General features: G+C 44.0%; 1 protein-coding gene across 2 annotated transcripts in view; it reads left to right on the forward strand.

Moving 5' to 3' along the window:
• The first annotated feature begins 336 nt into the window (after positions 1–336).
• The window catches only part of LOC112138525 (protocadherin Fat 4), a 112,273-nt gene continuing 89,792 nt past the window's right edge, over positions 337–22,817 (forward strand). The window contains exon 1 of one of the 2 annotated variants that reach the window (XM_024261077.2): positions 337–5,996. In XM_024261077.2, coding sequence (XP_024116845.1) covers positions 885–5,996 — 5,112 coding nt within the window. In that variant the 5' untranslated portion in view covers positions 337–884. The remainder of the gene's footprint in view (positions 5,997–22,817) is intronic. The other variant, XM_024261076.2, reaches the window with a different exon arrangement.

Consider the following 22,817-nt stretch of genomic DNA (forward strand, 5'->3'; position numbering starts at 1 on the left):
ACAAGAACAGCATCAACACCTCTGTGCTGGCACGAGAGAGGCATGGGCGAACTCTGGTGATATTTTCAGATTATAAAATTCTGTCTTCACAATATTTCTGTTGTGTGGGATCAAATTCAGCTCAGAGTCAAGACGTACAACCAGGTTTCTTAGTTTCCACTCAACAGCTGCACAAACATTTGCAGACCTGCTGTTTGACCGGTAGGTGGCGCTAAACGCTCATAGTTGTGAAGGTTTTCCAGCAGCGTCAGTCCTGAAGAAACGGAGCTGCTGGGAGGGTGAAGGGAAGGGGGGCGGCGTTTTAACCTCAGCTTGGCAGAAACTTCAGACTTTGCTCCTTTGTTGAATCAGAGTTTTCAGCTCCTGACTGTCGTGAAACTGTTTCAGCTCAGATTCTCCGAAACCTGCAGCGCGAGCGCGTGCGCGTTGTGGCTGCAGTCTGATGCGCGCTCGAACAGACGCCAGTTCACTGTAACTTTCTCCTCTGTATGAAGACTGATGCTCTCCGCGTGCGTGGCTCTGGCGCGCGCGTCCTGAGAGTTTGGGGAGGGGGTGCAGCGGCGGCGCTGTCCAATAGGATCCGTGCTGGGAGGGAGTTTGGAACTTCAGCATTGTCCCAACTTAGAGGGACTCCGGAGCAGAGACGGCGGACGCGCGCGCGGCACCGTTATTCGCGCGGATGCGGGACCCCGCAGCTTTGCTGACCTGCAGGAGTTGAACTCTTCCACTCTGAGGACTTTGACGCGCGTGCGTGGATTCTTCACAAAGAGGAGAAAAGTTTGGTCATGCGTGGAAGGAGCCGCTGCTGTTGAGTTCTGGTCTGCAGAGAGCCGCTCGGGTCCAGAAAAGTTGATGCGGAGGACAGGCGGAGCCGGTACCGGACCATGGCGCGCGCAGGTAGAGGCTTGACTCGGTTTCATCTGGTTCTGTTGATGGTTTGGACTCTGTCGCGGAGCTCCGCAGCCAGCCAAGTCCGTCAGGAGTTTCAGGTTCTGGAGGAGCAGCCCATCGGAACCTACGTGGGCACCATCGAGACGAAGTCCAGCTTCACGTACCGCTTCAGCGAAAACCACAGACTGTTCGCCATCAACGGCTCCACGGGGGTCATCTGCACCGCGGCGCTGATTGACAGGGAGCTCCTGCCCAGTGACGTCATCAACGTGGTGGTGCTGTCCAGCCAGCCCACGTACCCCACCGAGGTCCGGATCGTGGTTCTGGACATGAACGACAACTCCCCGGTGTTCCCGGACGCGTCCATCGTGGTGTCGTTCAAGGAGGACGCGAGCAGAGGCCGGCAGGTCATCCTGGACACGGCCACCGACGCAGACATCGGCAGTAACGGGGTTGACCACACCACCTACAGGATAGTGGAAGGGAACGAGCAGAGGAGGTTCCGCCTGGACATCACCGTGAACCCCAGCGGGGAGGGGGCGTTCCTGCACCTGGTCTCCACGGGAGGCCTGGACCGGGAGGTCACTCCTTTCTACCAGCTCCTGATCGAAGTGGAGGACAAAGGAGATCCCAAAAAGTTTGGCTACCTGCAGGTGAACGTCACCATCCAGGACATCAACGACAACCCGCCGGTCTTCGAGCAGGAGCAGTATCACAGCAGCGTGTTTGAGGATGCTGCTGTGGGCTCCAGCATCCTGCAGATCACAGCCTCAGATCAGGATGAGGGGGCCAACGCCGAGATCAGGTACATCCTAGACGAGGGAACACCTTTCCAAATCGACCCTAAAACCGGCACCATCGTCATCAAAGAAAGTTTGGACTTTGAGAGTAAGAAGGAGTACTCGCTGACCATTCACGCCGCGGACAAAGGTGTACCCTCTCTGTCCGGCCGGACAGAAGCCACCATCAAACTTTTAGACGTGAACGACAACGACCCCGTCGTAAAGTTCAGGTATTTCCCAACAACCTCTAAGTTTGCGTCTGTGGATGAAAACGCGCAGATTGGCACGGTGGTGGCCCTGCTCACCGTTTCAGACTCGGACTCCCCCTCAGCCAACGGCAACATTTCCGTTTCCATCTTAGGAGGGAACGAGCAGAGACATTTTGAAGTGCACAAGTCGACTGTGCCCAATTTAAGTCTGATCAAAGTGGCCAGCGTGTTGGACAGAGAGAGGATTTCCTCCTACAACCTGACAGTGTCTGTGTCCGATAACGGCAGGCCGATGGCCAGGTCCTCCTTTGCCAGTCTGGTTATTTTTGTGAACGACATCAATGATCACCCCCCTATATTTCAGGAAGAGCTTTACAGAGTAGACATCAGTGAAGACACCCCCAAAGGCAGCTATATTAAAGGGGTCTCTGCAACAGATGGAGACTCTGGGCAGAACGCCAACCTGCGCTACTCCCTGGTGTCCGGGAACTCTTTGGGCTGGTTCTCCATCAGCGACAACAGCGGCCTGGTAACCAGCGCTGCTCTGCTGGACAGAGAAGTCGCTTCTGAAATCGTGCTAAACATTAGTGCCAAAGACCAGGGGCTCCAGCCCAAAATTTCCTACACAAAGCTGATAGTCAGCATAACTGATGTGAACGACCAGGTGCCCACGTTCACTCAGAGCACGTACCATGTTTCTGTGCCGGAGCACGCTCCTGCAGGCACCGAGCTGCTGGTGCTGTCGGCCTCCGACGGCGACCTCGGCCCCAACGGAACGATCCGCTTCTCATTCGACGCGGAGACTCCAGCCGGCCTGCAGGAGCGGTTTCATCTGGATGCTGCGTCTGGCCGCCTGAGCACCGCAGCAGAGCTGGACAGAGAGGATCAGGCCTCATACTTGCTCCACATCAGGGCAGCAGACGCAGGTATTCCTCCTCTGCACTCTGTGGGACGGGTCAACGTCACTCTGTGGGACATCAATGATAACAGGCCGCTTTTTTACCCCGTTCAGTATTTTGCCAGTGTGAAAGAGAACGAGCCCCCCGGCTCATATGTAGCCACGGTTTCAGCGTCAGACCCCGATCTGGGGCGAAACGGCTCCGTAAAATATGTAATTTCATCCGGAGACACCGCTAAATTCCACATTCACAGCAACACAGGTAAAATGACCACACTGGTGGCTCTGGATAGAGAAGAGAAAACTGCTTACCAGCTGCAGGTGAGAGCCACAGACGGAGGAGGCCTGAGCTCACACACACATGCTGTCGTGACAGTAACCGTCACCGACACACAGGATAATCCTCCAGTCTTCAGCCAGGAAGGTTACAGCTTTGTCATGTTTGAAAATGTGGCTCCGGGGACTGTCATAGGGACGGTGTCTGCCACCACAGTGGATTTGAACTCAAACATTTCATATCTGATCACCTCGGGGGATCAGAGGGGGCTCTTCGCTGTGAACGGAGCGGGCCAGATAACAGCATCCAGCCTGATAGACAGAGAGGAGAAAGGCTTTTATCAGCTGAAGGTTGTAGCCAGGGCCGGGGAGATCACAGGGGAGGCCTTTGTCAACATCACTGTGAGGGATTTAAACGACAATGCTCCTCGCTTTCTGCATGCTGCGGAGCATGTGAGCGCAGTGGAAAACTGGAGCACCGGACACATTATATTCCAGGCCAAAGCCTCGGATCCAGATGAAGGTCTGAACGGTGTGGTGGTCTACAGCCTGAGAGAAAACCCCAAAGGCCTGTTTCACATCCACGAGAAGCACGGCCTTATCACGTTGACCGGGCCGCTGGAGGCCTCCACAAACTCCTATGAGATTGAAGTTACTGCGTCGGACATGGGGGTTCCTCAGCGCACCTCAACCCTCAGTCTCATCATCAGTGTTTACGATGTCAACGACAACTCCCCTGTGTTTGACCAGCTCTCTTATGAGGTCATTATCCTGGAGTCTGAACCTGTCAACAGCAGGTTTTTTAAAGTGGAGGCCACTGACAAAGACTCGGGTCTTAATGGAGAGATTATGTATGATATTGCTGGTGGCAACACGGGGGATATGTTTGGCATTTTTCCAGACGGGCAGCTATACATCAAAGCTGAGCTGGACAGAGAGGTTCAGGACAGATATAACTTAGTGGTTGTGGCTAAAGACAGAGCCGTGGAGCCGCTGAGCGCCTCCGTCAATGTCACTGTGATCCTAGACGATGTAAACGATAATCGTCCTCTCTTTAACAGCACTAATTATGTGTTTCATTTTAAGGAAGAGCAGCAGAGGGGGTCATTGGTGGGGCAGGTTTTCGCAGAGGATAAAGACTTTGGCCCAAATAGTGAGATTAGATACTCCTTTGAGACTCCGCAGCACAACTTTGAGCTGAACACCATCACCGGGGAGTTGACCAGCACACTGAAGCTGGATCGCGAGTCGCTCGTGAGACAAAGAGGCACCGCTGTGTTAAGCTTTGTGGTTGTCTCATCAGACCAGGGCCTCCCCAGGCCCCTCAGGGACCAAGCTAAAGTACAAGTTTATATTCAAGACATCAATGACAACCCCCCTAAATTCACCAAAGACATTTACCAGGCTTCCATTTCTGAGTCAGCTCCAAACATGACTCAACTCCTGCGGGTCTCTGCCTCAGATGTAGATGAGAGCAAAAATGGAGTGGTGCATTATCACATCGCTGAAGGCAACGAAGAAGCACAGTTCACGATAGACAGCAGCTCTGGACAGGTGACCTTAGTTGGGAAGCTGGATTATGAATCTTCCTCCTCCTATTTATTAAAAATCATAGCTGATGATGCTGGAGATGTCCCCCTATCCTCCTCCTGCATGCTAAGTATTAGCATCTTAGATGAAAATGACAACAGTCCCTCCTTCCCAAAATCTTCTTTATCCGTAGATGTTCTGGAAAACATGAGAATTGGAGACCTCGTAGTTTCTGTTACCGCCACTGACGCAGATTCTGGCCAGAATGCTGACATAACATACAGCATCACTGCCATAAACAACCACGGCACCTTTAGCATTAGCCCCAACACCGGCAGCATCTTTTTGGTTAAAAAGCTGGACTATGAAACTCAGTCGTTTTACAAACTCAACATCACTGCAAAGGACAATGGCAGGCCGGCCCGCTCCTCATCCATTCCTGTGGTCGTTTACGTCCGGGATTTTAACGACAATCCCCCCATTTTTGCGCCTGGAGACATTTTTAAGTCCATACCTGAAAATCTACCCATCTCAGCTTCAGTCTTGACTATTACTGCACACGATACTGACGCCGACATAAACGGGCAGTTAGAGTACTCCATTGTGCAGCAGGTTCCTCGAGGTAACCACTTTGGCATCGACGCCATCTCTGGACTTATATATACCAGCAAGGATATTGACAGAGAATTTTCCAACCTGTTTGAGCTGACGGTCAAAGCCACGGATCAGGCTGTTCCGGTGGAGTTCCGGAGGTTTGCCCTGAAAAATGTCACTATTTGGGTCACGGACCTGAATGATAACTTTCCCACCTTCGTGACTCAGAACGCTCTGGTGGCTGAGCCCAACATAGTCATTGGCTCTATCCTCACAACACTTGTGGCCTTTGACCCAGACGACGAAGCAAATGGGGAGGTGGAGTATGAGCTGGTGGAAGGAGACTCTGACACTTTCATCATGGACAGGTACAGCGGAGACATCCGCCTGGCCTCTCAACTGGTGCCGTCCCGACTCATGTACACCCTCACGGTGTCAGCCACTGACCACGGCGTTGACCGCAAGACCTCCAAAACAGAGCTGACCATCATCCTCGAAGGGGCGGACGGGCCAATTTTCTCCCAGCCCAAATACATTACCGTCCTGAAGGAGGGCCAGCCTCCAGGCACCAATGTCATCTCTCTCAATGCAGTGAGCCCGAGTGGGCCCTCAGGCAAAGTTGAGTACTTTATTGTAGCGGTGCACAGCGGTGGAAGTGGCGGGAAAGCCATGGGACGCCTTTTCACCATCGGCCGCCACTCAGGAGTGATACAGACGGCAGCCGAGCTGGACAGAGAGCAGGGATCCGACCTTTATGTTCTGGATGTGTACGCCATCGAGACGGACGCCAGCCAGCCCAGGACTCAGCGTGCTGAGGTGAGTGCATATCTCTTTCTCTGCTGGAACACAAAAAACATCACTTGTTCAAGTTAAAGGGTTTCATTCAATCATTGAGATATTTAGATTTCTTTTTAGCTTGATAAAAAGTGGATTGATAAAAAACATGATTTACAAACCTCTGTTGATGAGCAAAATTCTATTTAACTCAGAACACGCTACATCCCAACAGCTGTCTCTGAAAGCACGTCTGCATTTGGCTGAAATGTTTTGAAGATTGGAGAATTCCTTCTTGATTGAGTTATCCTTATCAGTGCCTTTTAAATATCCTCACTATGGACATTACCCGCTTATAGCTGTAGGGACGTTTCCAAGCTCCTTTTCAGTCGTTTCCCCTCATCAGTGTCTGTTTCTGAGAGGCCGTGTCAGCTCTGGGTGGTCTCCGGGTGTTTCATACCACCCAGACCTGCTGCGCAAGAAATAATTGAGCATTAAAATTGGGTGACCCCTTAACAGACCCTTCATGAAAAGATGCTGTTGCCAAAGAGAAAGAAACTGGGCGGCCCTTCTAATTAGCATTAGGTAATGCATCTTTTCAGGGTTAAATTCTATGAAAAGTAATGCTGGAGTCCAGTTTGGGGGTCGAAAGGACTCAGTGGGCTAAAATGAAAACCAAATGTGATTCTGTGTGCACGGTTTTTCCCATGGTTCAAATGTTTTACTGAGGCCGCATTAAAACACTGGGAAGTGTTAGCTGCCTGTCGTCAGGAAATATGCTTTGTGTTACTTAATTAAAAAAGAAAAACTGATGTGATGTGACATGGAAATCGCACATTAGAAGGAAACGTCTGACAGTTGTTATTGATGCCTTTCAGCTGCTGCGAGTATTCAACCTGAAATCCAACCTTTGGATCAGTTTTTAGAGACACACTGACATGTTAAAGAAATCATGGATTATTTGGCAAAAATCGTGTTAGCTGGATTAATTTAGAGGCTTACTGAGGCCAAATGGGAATATCAAATGCTTTCTCACTTTGCCTGCAGCAAAGATGGCAGACTGCTTTCCTGCAGACTTAGCAGCTGAACTAATGAGAGACTAGAGCGCTTCACTGCTCCATTCCCCAACTTTCAACTCTAGATTGGCTTCATGCTAAGCTTGAACTTTGCCCCCCCCCAAGGAGAGATGACAGTCTTTGGGACTGAGCAGTTAGTTGCTAGAATATAAAAAGCGTGACAGCTTGATGGGATTCAGGTGAACGTCCATGAAAGGAGGTGGATTTCATGCAGCGCAGCAGAAAAGATGCTACATTTATAAAAGACAAAGTGAGCGGGTCATTTCCTTGCTGTTGTGTTACCGTGTAAACCTACATTCTTAAACTAACGTTTTTCCAGAGCGCTGTTTATACAGCGGATATCCAGTAGCAACTAGGGGATAATTTCCACCCCTGGGGTTGTGACCCTTTCACATTCTCAGTTTACCCATTTTCCTCATTGATTGGATGCATGAGGGAAAGCTGGCATGTTTCCCTGTGCTATGCAGCATGTGTGATGTTTTGGAAACGCTCAAACAAAGAGAATTCAGCTGGAAATGCTTTATCGGTGGCCACGATCTTAAACAGCCAGAGACATTTGTCAGTGTTTGCTGGTTACCTCTGTCCAAACAAGACTCTTTGTGCCTTCTGGATCTCATCTGGGTCATGTGCTGGGATATCCAGACGGACTTTCATTTACCCAAGCTCTGCTGAAAACTGCACGAAGGTAGATAACTAGATTTGGATGCTGCTGCTTGGAGGTATTTGAAAGCCTTTTAAAGACTTCATTACCCAGAAATCTTGGCGGTTCATCCTCTTTCTAGTTTGGGTAAAAATGTGAAGAAGAAAAGGACCTTGGCGGCAGTTCCCTCTATTGTTGTTGAAGAATTCGAGGCGTTGAAAAGGATGCTTCTTATTTCATTCCAACATTTTGATTCATTGCATCCCCTGATGACTGAGGAGCCCTCAGGAAAGCTACATCTGAGTAACATTTATGCTCAGCTGAAGGATTGTTCCCACCTTTGAGTAGTGCTGCCTCAAACAATTATTCTAATAGTCGACTAATCACCAATTATTTTTTCCGATTAGTCGACTAATCAGGTCATGTGCAAACTGGATGTACAGCACACATCTTAACCATCATTAGCTTTAAACTAGCTAACAACTAGATATATAGCATTACCTGTGATAATGCTTATGTGAATGCTGTAAGCTGAATTTGGCTGCTAAAGATGATAGTGCTGATAGATGAAGATGCTGAAATTGATACCTGAAATCACTGATAGCTGAAAGCTGAAAACACTAAAGCTGATAGCCAGTTAAAATAGTAGTTAAACTCCAAATTAGCCTAAAAAACTGAAAAAAGCCCAAGTTGGCCAAAACAGCTAGCATGCAGCTGAAATATTAGTTAAACTCCAAAATAGCTTAAAATGACGAAATTAGCCAGAATAGCTAGCATGCAGCTGAAATATTACCTAAACTCCAAATTAGCCAAAAAACTGAAAAAAGGCCAAGTTAGCCAAAATAGCTAGCATGTAGCTGAAATATTACTTAATCTCCAAATTAACCCAAAAAAAATGAAAAAAGGCTAAATTAGACAAAACAGCTAGGATGTAGCTGAAAATTAGCTAAATGACAAATTAGCCTAAAAACTGAAAAAAGCTCAAGTTAGATAAAAATAACTAGCATCTAGCTTAAATATTAGATAAACTCCAAATTAGCCTAAAAAACTGAAAAAAGCCCAAGTTAGCCAAAACAGCTAGCATGCAACTGAAATATTAGCTGAACTCTAAAACAGTCTAAAAACCTTAATAAATGCCAAAATATTCCATAAAGCTAGCAGAATACCGTTATAACTTTCAACTTTACTACACTGACTCCATATAATATAAAGTAACGACTAATCGACTATTAAATTAGTTGTCGACTATTTTAATAGTCGATTAGTCGTCGATTAGTCGACTGGTCGTGGCAGCCCTACCTATGAGCGACATATTTGTCATGGAGTAAAATGCTTTGTGTTGCTGACGTGCTCTCTGTGCCACTTTCACACGAGGGTCATACACGAGCACGCTCACAGCTCAGACTAAAGTTTATTAAAGTAAACATACAGCTTTCAGTCACCGGGATCTGCTTCTCTCAGGGATGTTGTCAGTTGCATTCATTTTTTAGGTTGGTGAAGGATCCCATCTGTTGGGAAAGTGGTAGATTGCTTTTAAACAAACACAACCCAGCCGCGCCGTGGACAAGAGACACAACATGAAAACTACACACAGCTTCAGTTTATTTTAAAAGGCGACACGCAGGAATCGCTGACACGCATTTACAGTGAGTGGTCGCTCTGTTGTCTCTGGTCTTGCTGATCTGTGGTAGTTTGACTGTGACGGCTGCACTGTGGAAAGAAAGCGGTTCTTCCCACCGACCTCTGTGGTGGAGCTCGGAGTGGCATGGCTTTGCCACTGATGAAAAGACTGAACCCGTCCAGTGATTTGTACGCCTTCATCACTTCTGTCATGTAAACACCTGGAGTAAACAATAAAAAGTTCCAAATGCCATCATTCTCCACATTTCGTCACCCTTTAACATTTTTTGTGGTGTCTGGACTTTAGTTGAGATGATGCATGGAGCTCTTGACACAGAATCTGCTCACTCTGCAATCCGTGTCTCACCTGTCCGCGTCCTGCCATCTGGTCAGGTCACGGGCGTGAGAACAGGACGAAGATCTGCAGATGTTCAGCTCTGCTGCACAGATGGATCCTCTTCAGCTGCTGCTTTCAGAGCGTTTTCTTATGGTCGGAGTAGAAAAGGTGACAAATGTTTAACTTTGCTTGCATTAGTCATACAGCTTGTTAAGCATATGGTAATTTATTTGTAACAAGACAGATGTGTCACATCAGGAAAAAACTGTCTTTCTTCTTAGTCCTCTCATGGTGACTGTGGTAGATGCCACTGATGGTAGCTAGGGAAAAGTCAAAGGAAAGTGTCAGGTGTGACAGGCAAACTGAAACCAATAAATACTATTATTATATTTCCAGATTGAGAATAAAAACAGAAGAAGCTTATCAAGCTCCCGTTATCCTTCCACTGTTTGTGTGAAGCTCAGTCTGAACTCGGCCTGTGTAGTTCGGCCTGGCTGAGCTCTGAGTTGTTGCCAAAAACAAACATGGCCAGTTTTTGTTTGGTTTCCTGAATGTCACTGGAATATGAAGCACAACAGCCAGTAAATAAACACTTGTGAGGTCATGATACTCTTCAGCGCACACATGCTGTCATGGGTGAGCTGCTGTTGGTGCTGCTGCTGTCATCAGAAAGTCAGCAGTGAAATTTCACTTATTTCAAAATCCACAGGTAGATGTCAATGACAATGTGGTCACATGACCCTCTGATTCCTTCCTTCTAGGCCTCTTTTGTTTTGCATTACCTAAAAATAAGAAGGTAGTCGTGGCAAACGAGATTAGCGGCTGTCTGAGCGTGTCTATCTAACCTGTCGATATGGCTGCGCGATTAGTCGACTAATTCACTATTAAAATGATCAACGACTAATTTAAAAGTCTATTAGTTGTTATTTTATATTATATGGAGTCAAAGTGTAGTAAAGTTGAAAGTTTTAATGGCATTCTGCTAGCTTTTTGGACTATTTTGGTATTTATTACGTTTTCTAGGCTATTTTGAAGTTTAGCTAATATTTCAGCAGCATGCTAGCTGTTTTGGCTAATTTAGTTTTTTTTGTTGTTATTTAGGCTATTTTAGAGTTTAGCTAAAATTTCAGCTTTTTCAGGTTTTTAGGCTAATTTGGAATTTAAATACTATTTTAGCTGACAATCAGCTTCAGCGTTTTTATCTATCAAGGTTAGTGTTTTTAGCTATCAACTCCAGAGTTTTCAGCTATAAGCTTCAGCATTTTCAGCTATCAATTTCAACGTTTTTCGCTAATAATTTCAGCATCTTCTTCTTTACATCCAGTTTGTTCATGACCCGATTAGTCGACTAATTGGAAAAGATAATCGGTGATTAGTTGACTAATAAAATAATCGTTTGTGGCAGCACTGCCTGTCAATAAAAATATCATGGCCTGTTGTAACATTAAAAATGAATTGACATTCATTAACGTTTCTCCTGGTTTGTTTATCATGAAGAGTCTAAAATCTTTAGAAAAGCTAAGCTTCTGTTCTTCATGAGAGTGCTCAAAAATAGTTCCGCACATAAGATTATTTTAAGAGTCGAATAATCACAGAATATTTTTTTTCTGATTAGTTGACTAATGGATGTAAAGCACACATTTTAACCACCAGCAGCTTTAAACTAACTAAAAAAATGATATATTCATTCACACTAGCATTATCACAGATAATGCTAGTGTGAATGCTGTAAGCTGAAGTTTGCCGCTGAAAATTTTGAAATTGATAGCTGAATCGCTGAAGCTGATAGCCAGCTAAAATGCCCAAGTTAGCCAAAATAGCTAGCATGCAACTGAAACATTAGCTAAACTTCAAATTAGCCTAAAAAACGGAAACAATTCTAAATTAACCAAAATAGCTAGCATGCAGCTGAAATATTAGCAAATATTAGCTAAACTCCAAAATAGCCCAAAAAACTTTAATAAATGGCAAAATAGTCCATAAAGCTAACAGAATACATTATAACTTTCTACTTTGCCACACCCTGACTCCATATAATATAAAATAAAGACTAATCGACTATTAAATTAGTTGTTGACTATTTTAATAGTCAATTAGTCGTGGATTTGTCGACTAATTGTGGCAGTTCTACTCAAAAAACAGGACCGATCTGCGCTTCCACCACATGCATTTTTGCAGAACTTAGTTTTTTTAAGGGTTCTTTAAATTCTTTGCAGTTCCTACCTTAAAATCCTTGTTCCCACAACCAAGAGCTGGATTTAGATTTTAAACCTTCCAGCAAAATGAAGCTTGAAAATACTAATAAACTTTGCTCTGGGATTCTCTTCCGCCCTGTCTCTTAATCTGCCCCCCTGTGCAGTCTCCGTGGGTCACATTGCTGCAGTTGCTCTTAAACTTGAAGTGGATCTCAGCTGTTTTCTCTGCAAGTCCTCTGATGCCCCACCAGCCTTTGCCCCCTCCCGTAAAGTCATTGTTCCTCTTGAAAACAAACAGCGGCGTTTCCAGCCCTTCCTCTCTCCTGCCTCTGAAGATAAAGTGTTGATTTGTATTTATTTTTCTGAGCCAGCTCTTGCCTCAGCAGATTTAGGGGGGGTCTGGATGACCCTGACGGCCGGTTTCCCCTCAAATGAGGAACATGCATCTGAAATGTTTCTGCAGCAGCAAAAAGGACTCTCAGGGAGGGGTCTGCACATGCCAGCCTTTGTTTTTGTTTTGTGATAGAGTGAGAAGTGTGAACTTCTCCTTCTGCTGCTCCACTCCCTCCTTTGTGTTTTTGATCCCAAAATCAGAAACTTCCGCGGCAGAACTCCGACTTCTGTCTCCTCTGTTCTGGTGATTCTGACTCTTTCCTAACGTGAGCTCAGAAGGAGCTGTGGTTTGGAGCTGAGCCTGCACTAAAGTCCTGAAACTCAAAACCTACTCGGCCTGTCAGGTCACGGCGCTGGGAGGAGGGTCACATCCAGCTGCACCACGCCGCACATGTGTGTGCACGTGTGTGTGCACGCGCATGACTTGATGTGGGGATGACTCCAGTTTTCTCCGTCACAGATAAGATTTCTCTGCTCTAATCAGGTCTGACTTCGATCACATTCACAGTCCGTGCTCTCCAGAGGACACGTTTACCACCATGTGAAGGAGAAATAACTCAAACCAGCTCCTTCCTTGAAGACTGTAACTCACCGTTCGTGTGCTTGAGCAGTTTGAGATGTTCCAGCCAAATAATAATTCAGGTTATAATTCACACAGTCATCTGGCCAGAGATACTGTTAGAGGATCTGCCCACCCCCTTTCCCCGTAGTCCTGTGAGTTGAGAGAACCGACGGGTAAACTGGTTCTGAGCACGACGGCTTTCTAGAGCATGTGACAAAGTCAAGGCCCGGGGGCCGCATCCGGCCCTTCAGATTATTTTATTTTATTGACATTAATGGACCAATGTTATCTTACACTCATTTCTAACTTGTATAATTTTGACAAAATATATTTTTATTGAGAGTAAATTATTGAAAGTTATTCAAGTTTTAAGTTGATTTATTCTGAAATAAATAAAACTTTACGTTTTAAAGATTGCCATTCTGCAGGATTTTTGGACTATTTTGTCATTTACTAAGATTTTTTAGGCTATTTTTGAGTTTCATCTACATGCTAGCTGTTTCGGCTATTTTAGACTTTTCTCAGTTTTTTTTTTGTTGTTGTTGCTATTTTGAAGTTTAGCTATTTATTCCACTACATGCTAGCTGTTTCGGCTAACCTATATTTTCTTTCAGTTTTTTTAGGCTAATTTGACATTTAGCTAATATTTTAGCTGGCTATCAGCTTCAGCGTTTTTAGCTATCAGCTTCAGCAGTCGCGGACCTTCAGAACAGTCAGAAAAACTGATTGTGTATTCAGCTTAATCCTTGAGAAGCTTCTGGATTACTCCTCATTTATTTGCTCAGAAATGTTTGTTTTTCTCGGACTTGTCCGGCCATCTCTGATAAAGATCACAGTTACTACAGCATGTCTGTGTTTGTGGAAAGCACTGAAGTCTGCATGGAGCAGGTCTGTCATCCTTCACTGACTGTTTAAGATCTGTGGACAACGGTGACATCATAAACCCGGGTTACAGTCATCCTGCCTCCGTTTCACATTACATGGGCACCTCAAAGCTGTAGGACTGCTCTCCGTTTTGGTGAACTGGAAGGAGAAAGAATCAGGATTTTGGAGGAAGTTCTGTCCATGAAGATCTTCACTTCCTCGTCCAGCTGACATCCGGATCAGAACCATACGGCTGGACATTACTCAGATTGATGGATGTTTTTATGTAGCAGCTGTGAAGATTTATGCTGGTGAGACACAGAGATATCAGAATCAGACAGGGGGGATCAGGGGTGGAGCTCCAAAAGCCACGCCCCCTCAGAGGAGATTTTGAAAACAGAGACTTCAGATCAACATGAAAAATGGCTTTTTAACACATTTAGGTTGTGGGATTTTGGTTAAAATCTTCATAATCATAATTAAAACACAACTGGGAACATTTTTTTAAATAAAAAATTTGTCTTAGGGGGACTTTAATCTACTCTAGTGTTTAGTCTTAAATTTCTTTCTACGTATGTCCTACATCATCAGAAAAATATTACAAGAATTATTTAAAAAACAACAAAAATGTCATTTTCATTGGAGTTTTTAAATAAAAATCATAGATTTAACATGTTGTCCTTAAAAAGTCTTTTAGAAAGGTATTTTCTTGTCACCTTTACTTTTTTACAGTTGAGCTGAGAAATTGTTTTTCACGATCAGTTACATCTTTTGAAGTAAAGTAGTAACACAGGTGAGAGTTTCTATTTACAATATATACACTATACAAATAGTAAACTTCAAGGAATATGCCTCACTTTTAGGATATACTAAGTCAGGGGTGTCTAACCCATTTTGGTTCAGCCCAGCGAACAGTTCAATGTGGGCCCCATATGGTTTACCTTTGGGCTGAACTGGTGGTCCCCTGGTGGGTTTGGCTCCATGGTGACCCCACCTGTGTTTGCACACACCGACTTAGGTGGGCGCTCAGTGGTCTGGGTCCCTATGCCGGGCGGACAGCGTAGAGAGTTAGTGAGCTCCGCTGCCTGTTGAGCGCACCAACGGGTGAAAAGTAACGGTATGTTTGAAGAACCATAATTCACCTCAGGAATGGGCTAGAAACTTGCTTTTTTACACCTAAGAAGAGAAGAGCAAACTCTTTCGTCTGCTTTTGAGTCCATGATGTTTATACCTGCACACCTGAGCTGTTCTCCATTACCTGGCAGGTGATTCCAAACATCATCTTCTGCTTTGAAAGGTCTCCTTGTTAAATGGAGTTCCTGCTTGGAAAAGTGGGAAGAAGTCGGTTGCCGCCTCGCAGACAGCTCCACATGCTCTTTGACCGATATTGGGTTAGCTTCAGTAAACGTAAACTAGAGTCCGAGTACACAAAATTACCCTGGACATGCCATCCCATTGTCTGAACTTTGCATTGTCATCTGTGGTGAGCTGAATTGTCCCGCTGCGGTTCCCTGGCCCGCTCCACTCTAAACAGGTTCAAACACACATTTGCTCAGTCTATTTTCAAACAGCTGAATGATGTTCACGGAGGATCAACATGTGCATTAAAAGAAAAGTCTGTCAGCTCTGCGGTCGACTGTCTGCCGCTTGTTTTCTCTCCGCCTCATCCAGAGTCGGAGCTGGACCTCTGCTTAGAATAATAAATGGCTGTGGTCGCAGTTGTGCATGCTCAGTGGACTTTTGCATCATTTGGTTTATTTTCACTTCAGAGATACATTTCTCCAGTTGTGGGACTGATTGCTTCTTTTGAGAGGAGTCCTTCTTCTGACCCGCACATGCTCAGAAGGGCTTCGTTCATCACAGAAGCTCTGATGCAAAGTTTCCGAGTGTTGTTGTGAGTCGGCCAAAGTCAGTTTGATTGGGAGGCGTTAGGAAGGATGGAGTCCAGCGATGATTCGGTCTGAAAACTGGGTCATGAAGGTTCTTCTCCGTGAAATGGATCCAAGGCTGGGAGGGACTACATCCCATGGATTTTTTTGTGCTCCGCTCCGACTGTGAAGGGACTATAAAGTCTGCCCGGCTCTCTCCAGCTCAAAAAATGTTCCGTTACTTTCTCTTGTAAAACGAATGGAGCTGGAGAGGCAGAGCTGCGGGTTGATTTTGGCACCGGGTCTTTGTGGTAATAATGGATCCCAGCTACAGAAAGATTTGTTCTCCACGTGACTCACTGTTCTCTCTAGCATCAACAAACACTCAAACGTATCCACGTGCAGAAATAGACGCTGCAAAGTTCCTTTGTTTTCTGAGCTTAGGCTTTGCCTCGCCGAGCTACTTCATCAACCCCCCCGGACCCCCATCAAACACACCACTGCAGTCACAGTGGTCATTCACTCAACCTCCAGGGACATCAACCCCGAAGGAGGGATGTTGTCCGTGCAGGCAGATGTGCACGCACACACCTCATCTACCCGTCCTGCGGTAAGACAAGCCCCCACAGGCAGGAAGCGGGATCTCTAGCAGCTCGGAGAGAATAATTTAGGAGTAACGGAGAGGAGAGGGAAGAAGGGGGGAGGTTTGGAGCTGAGTTTAGTGTCAGAGGCAGGAGACCGGCAGTGATAAAGTGGCACCAGAATGCCAGAACCCGTGTTATTTCTGTAGGAGTTTCCCATCCTGCTCCCGTCCGTCCTGCAGCCCTTTTTTTGGTTTGTGCAAAGCTTCAGCTCCGAGTTGTCCCTGCAGCTACACCACTTTTCAGGCTTTTTTCCTGCTCGGCCTGCAGTTCTGCTCTAGAAAGAGCCAAGCCGCAGCTGATCTGCAGCTGCTTTCAATCTGCCCCGTGAATGCTGCAGCTCTCACAGCGTCCTCGCTTAACTTCACGGGAAGAGGGGAGATTTGAAAGATCATGCAATGTAGGCTGTAAGTCTTTCTGACAGGACTCTGGAGTCTTCTCCCTTCATTTCTTTTGCAGCTCTGTTTTTTTAAATCCTGCTTCCTGACCCACTAGGGCTGCCACGAATCGTCGACTAATCAGCAACTAATCACTATTAAAACAGTCGACGACTAATTTAATAGTCGATTAGTCGTTACTTTATATTATATGGAGTCAGAGTGTAGTAAAGTGGAAAGTTAGAATGGCATTCTGCTAGCTTTCTAGACTATTTTGGCATTTACTGAGGTTTTTTAGGCTATTTTGGAGTTCAGCTTACATGTCAGTTACATGCTGGCTGTTTTAGCTAACGTAGACTTTTTTCAGTTTTTTTGGTCCATTTTGGAGTTTAGCTAATATTGCAGCAATATGCTAGCTGTCTTAGCTAGCTTAGGTTTTTTTTCTTAGTTTTTAAGGCTGTTTTGGAGCTAGGCTAATCTTTAAACGCTAGCTGTTTGGGCTAATTTAGGCTTTTTTTCCCAGTTTTTTAGGATATTTGCATTTAGGTAATATTTTATCTGGCTATCTGCGTTTTCAGCTATGAGCTTCAGTGTTCTTAGTTATCCATTTCAGCATCTTCAGCTGCCAAACTCAGCTTACAGCATTCACACTAGCATTATTGCCTGAAATGCTATATATCTAGTTTTAGTTTTAGCTTTTGGTTTACAAATTTACTTTTGGGGTCCACATTTGTGATTTTCCTTTTTTTAAGTTAGAAATCCCATTTTATTTTTTGGAGTATTTCAGAGTTCTTCTGCTCTGTTGCTGACCACATCAGTCAGTGTTCTAAATGGAGTGTGAAAGTCACTCCGGTATCCCGCTGCTGAGGTTTTCTTCCCTCACTGTCACTATTATAGTTTTTTTCCAAACCTCGTAACCCGATCCTCTGCCCTGAACCTCACCTGCTCTTAGAAACTGACCCTGATTGGTCAGTTATTGAAGCTTCCAGGTACATGCTGATGCAGGTCTGCACTGCCGTGATGATTTAATTGTTTTTCAGCCGCTTCCCCAAGTCCAATCCTGTCATCCAGCATGCCAAAACACCGGGAGAAACCCAGCTTCAGGACTATAAGAAGAACTTCCTCTACTGAGTATAAAAGACTATGGAGCAATCAGTGCAGCCTGCAAGCATGCAGAGAGGAGAGCTACTTACATTAGTGCTTCTTTACATGCTAACTTCAAGTAAACTGGTGATGTTGTCAAATGAATGACAACACTCCACATCTCCTACTTCATCTGGATCATCGCTGTGGATCAAAAACTCAATGAGTTCTGGGCAAAAGAGCTGCAAACGACAGTGTGTGTGCGAGGGATGCAACACTTTCTCCATGATTCAGTTTATTTTTTGGGGGGCATGTTTTTTTTTAATTAAATTTGTGGTTTCTAAAACAACAACCAAAACTTTAAATTCAGAAAAAAGTATTTTTTGATTTACTGACAAGCAATTAACAATGAAGAAAACGCTTCTGTTGGGTTATACACTGAAAAAAGTGAAACGGATCAATTTATAAAAGTTCTGTAATCAAACAAAAATGTTTAGTTAGTGATTTATTCAACTCAATTTTTTTATTTGATAATAATTCATATTTTTATAAAATTAAAAATTCAGATTTTTTGTTAGTCGATCCAACATTTCAGACTATGCATGATACAATCAAATACAGTAATAAAACAAAACTTTCAAGAACTTTATCTCATTTGCTGATCAATGATTGGCATTTGAATTATATGCAAGTGAATACCCAAAACACTTCCTAATGTTGGGATTTTACTGAATCTCCCACATCTCGACATGCCTGTCGTGTTGCTGTGATGCTACAGCTGGGCCTGCTATGAGTCAGTAAAGCAGCTGACAAGGATGACAACAATCTTTCAGACTGTCTTACCTTTGATTTTTCTGGGTAATATAAATACTTCAGCTCAAAAGAACTCCGGACAGGATTCTACTGTGAGTTTTCTGTCTCCAAAGCGAACATGATAACTTCAGCAGTGACAGATGGATTAGCATAGGTGTTGCCCAGGAAACTGTTTTATCCCCATTTAGTGTTGTCTGAGTATTTTTGATGGAATATTCATATATATACTGTATATATATATATATATATATATATATGATAAATATTTATATTTTGTTAGTAAAAAATGACTAAATGTATCTCTCAAGACGTCTTGTTTGCTCAACTCTACCTCCAGAATGAACAGATTGTATATGTGAGCAAAACTTTGGTACAAAGTTTGAATTTTTATAGGTTAAAAGCACATATTATCTTATGCTGCAACATTGGTTATAAAATAAATCACATTTAGAGAGTTGCTAGGTTCTTTTTATATTTTTGTTTTTGTTTGTGCCAAAAAAATAGACATAATTCATATTTATCTTTTAAAAAAAGAAGGTCATGAATGCAAGTAAGACCATACGGATCCTTCTTTTGATCAGTAGAAAACAAGCCCAAATGACTCTGACTGTTAAAGGTTGCTGACCCCTGGACTAAACCATAGATATGAATTGTGATCTGACTGCCTCCATCAGAAGAGGTACTCGGGCTGAAGTGGATTTTTGTTTCCAGCTCTGACCAGCTGCGTTTGTTTCTTTGAACAGGAATCCAATAAATACACATTTACAAAGAATGTAAAGTTCTGGGATTGTCCTGCAAGTTTGGTGCCATTGTGTTTTCATTTCCAGTTCCTGGAGTCCTGGTCAGCCACTGACCTTGCCACCACCTTTACATGAGGGGAAGTGACTCACCAGGTTCTGCAGGAAATACTCTTTAGCCTTACTTATCAGCAGAATTATGGAGTACATGAGGAGATGGCGGGGATTCTTCTTTTGTTCCAAACTCAGGGCAAAGGAAGTTGAGGCTTTAAAAGAACTGAATTAAAATCAGACACATTGTTTTACTGTCTTGTCTGAATGGATGATGCTGATCCATCATCCAGATGCTTGATGTGGTGAATCATGTCCACATGTGTTCAAATCAAAGATGGTAAAAAACAAAGAAACTTTGATTGGAGCAGACGTTGAACGTTGGGGGAGATGAAATCTTCAGAGTTCATGTTTTGTTCCTCGATTCTTTCCTGAACTCTTGTTTTGGTTTTTGTACAGGAGGGAAGGATGCCGTCGTGAAAAGCTGTTTGGTCTACGGGAGGGGGGTGTTACACGTCAAACTGACGTCCGCACCGATGTGGGGAGTCAGTGTTTTAAGAGGAAAACTGTAGTTTTTACTAAACAAAGAAGTCGAGTTTCAGAAACACAAAATGGAAGCAGCTTCCTGTCCAGGTAGAAAAACTGCAGAAATCATCCCTTTGAGAAACGCTGTGGCATCCGAGCGTTCAGGAAAGGAGCCGTGGTCACACAGACAATAGGAGAATACTTTATGGTGACTTTCGGGGAGGTTCTTGGACCGGCACTGCTGCTGGAAGTGCTGCTCTGTCTTTCTCTGCAGTAAACGGCGTGCACGCTCTGACCCTGCGTTACTGCTCTGCCCCTCAACAACCAACAAACCCGCCTGTTTACTCAGATCCTCCAGAACGGCTGTCAGACATGGAGGACTGCAGGCTGGAAACAGCCCCCCCCTCCAGTTAGCCAGACTAATTCAAAGCAGCTGCTGGGGGTTTAAGGCAGCGTGACTCAGATTGTTGTTTGTGATCGGGGTACCTGAGCTGCCCCGCCTTCAGCGCTGTTGTCTGACAAAACTCCACTTTTTATTACATTTAGTGAAAACAGCTGCAGTCAGCAAACGCTGCTCAAGATCATTTACCAAAGTCAATCACACGCAGAGTGTTTGTTTGTGTGTTTGTCTTTCTGAGTTTCTTTGTGTTCTTGAGTGTGGCCATGTGGTTATGTTTGACTTTTTTGGTTGAATGTGTCTGTTTCTTTTGTTTTTGTGTGTTAGTTAGAGTTTCTTATTTGAGTGTCCGTTTTTTGTGTTTGTGTTGTGTTTTGTAAGGATGTATTTTTTGGTGTGTTTGTGTAGAGTATGTTTGTGTATTCGTTATTTTTGTGTGTGTTTGTTTTTACTGTTTGTATTTTGTGTGTTTATGTTGTACATCTTTGTGCGTTTGTTATTTTTGGTTGCGTACGTTTGCTTTTGGTTGTTGGTTATAATTAAAGCAGCAAAGTGATGTTTATTTCAGTTTTCCTGGTTTGATTCGTCTGATCTTTTAGACTCACCTTAGAGGACAGGATCAGTTAAAAAAAAAGCAATGCACAGATTTTCAGCTGCAGATTCATCTACACAACGTGTGTCAAAGTCAAGGCCCGGGGGCCGGATCCGGCCCTCCAGATCATTTTATGTTATTGTTATTAATGACCCGATGTTATCTTGCCCTTATTTCTATTTTGTATAATTTTGACAAAATATATTTTTATGGAGAGTAAAATATTGAGAGTCATTTAAGGTTTAAGTTGATTTATTCTGGAATAATATTCCTGTCTTTTTATTATTCATAATTATGTTAAAAAGTTATGGTTTTAACGTCTTAAAAATTGGCATTCTTCTAGCTTTTTGGACTATTTTGGTATTTACTAAGATTCATTAGGCCATTTTGGAGTTTAGCTAATTTTTCAGCTACATGCTAGCTGTTTTGGCTAATTTAGGCTTTTTTTACTTCTTAAGATATATTTTAGCTTGCCAAGGTTTTGTTGTCATTTTTCCAGGTTGATTTGGCATTTAGCTAATATTGTAGCTGGCTTTCAGCTACAGTGTTTTTATCTATCAATTTCAGCATCTTCAGCGGCCAAATTTAGCTTACAGCATTCACACTAGCATTATCACAGGTAATGCTATATATTTGGTTCATAATTATGGTATAAAGTTAGGGTTTTAAACATTTTGTTTTAGAGTGTTCAATAAATGTTTATCCTTTTCTCCCTGGGACCTGAGGTCTATCTTGGATTTTGGACCCTTGATCTACACCATCTAAACCTCAAACCTCATTCAGTCGAGGCTCTTGGTGCTGATAACCTCACATGGTCATGATATTAAACATCAAAAACAGAAACTATTTCTATGGTGTCAAATCTCAGAGTCTCTTTTTTATTCTGTACCTTCCAGAGTTATGAAAAAAATAGGGTCTCATATTTCGGACGCTACTTTTGTTCTATGACATCACCAATAGTCTGCTAGCGTTAGCGCGGAGCTTTCAGCACTCAGTTATACAAAACAGTAGTTTTATAATGTTTTATAGCTTTAAAAAGGTCATGCTACAACAAAAAGTCATTACATTTAAATGTGAACGTCTGTGGTTTTAGACCACACCCACGTGAAGAAAAGCGCTTCTCAGCCCAACGCAGTTTACCTTTGACTTTGTGTCCCTCTTAATGGAGGATCAGATTTAAATATATATATATGTATATGTATATATATATAGCCCCTTCAAATGGAGGGAAGGAAGAAGGGAAGAATTCCGATTGGGCCCTCTACTCAGAGACCATCTTCTGTTCATGTGGCCATTTAAATGCTGCGTCATTGCTGAGTTCTGTCAGTGATCTGCAACAACAATGCATGTGTATGGATGCTGTGCATTAAAAGCACCTTAAAAGCAAGCATGTCTTTATCTTGTGTTCCTCTTTCACTCCAGAACACCAGATAACCTCTGAAGAGACTCATCCATGAGTGGATCAGAAGCAGACTAGCAAACAGAAATGTCTCACTTCTGACTGCACCCAGCAGTAGCTTTAACAAACTCTAGCTGCTGGGATGATTTTAGAGTCAGTGGCTTGGGACAAAGCTTCAACAGTTTGAACATCCTCCTCCACTTTTTTAGTCAACTAATCATCAATTATTTGGGCGTGGATCATGGACAAACTGGATGTTACTGCCGAGGTCTGCAGAAGGACATCTCTGAGTGAACAACACGTCCAACCTTGAGGCAGATGATCTACAGCACCAGTAGAACACACTGGTTATCACTCCTGTCAGCTAAGAACAGGAAACTGAGGCTACAATTCACACAGACTCACCAAAAGTGAAAAAACTGTTGTCTGGTTGATGAGTCTCCATTTCTGCAACATTCAGATAGTAGGGTCACAATTTGGCATCAACAACATGAAATCATGGATCCATCCTTGCATCAATGGTTCAGGATGGTGGTGCTGGTATCATGGTGTGGGGGATATTTTCTTGGCACACTTTGGACCCTCAGTACCAACTGATCATGGTTCCAACCCCACAGCCTACCTGAGTATTGTTCTGACCATGTCCATCCCTTTATGACCACAGTGTACCATCTTCTGATTCTACTTCCAGCA

Source organism: Oryzias melastigma, linkage group LG10 (assembly GCF_002922805.2).
Source record: "Oryzias melastigma strain HK-1 linkage group LG10, ASM292280v2, whole genome shotgun sequence".
Taxonomy (NCBI): domain Eukaryota; kingdom Metazoa; phylum Chordata; class Actinopteri; order Beloniformes; family Adrianichthyidae; genus Oryzias; species Oryzias melastigma.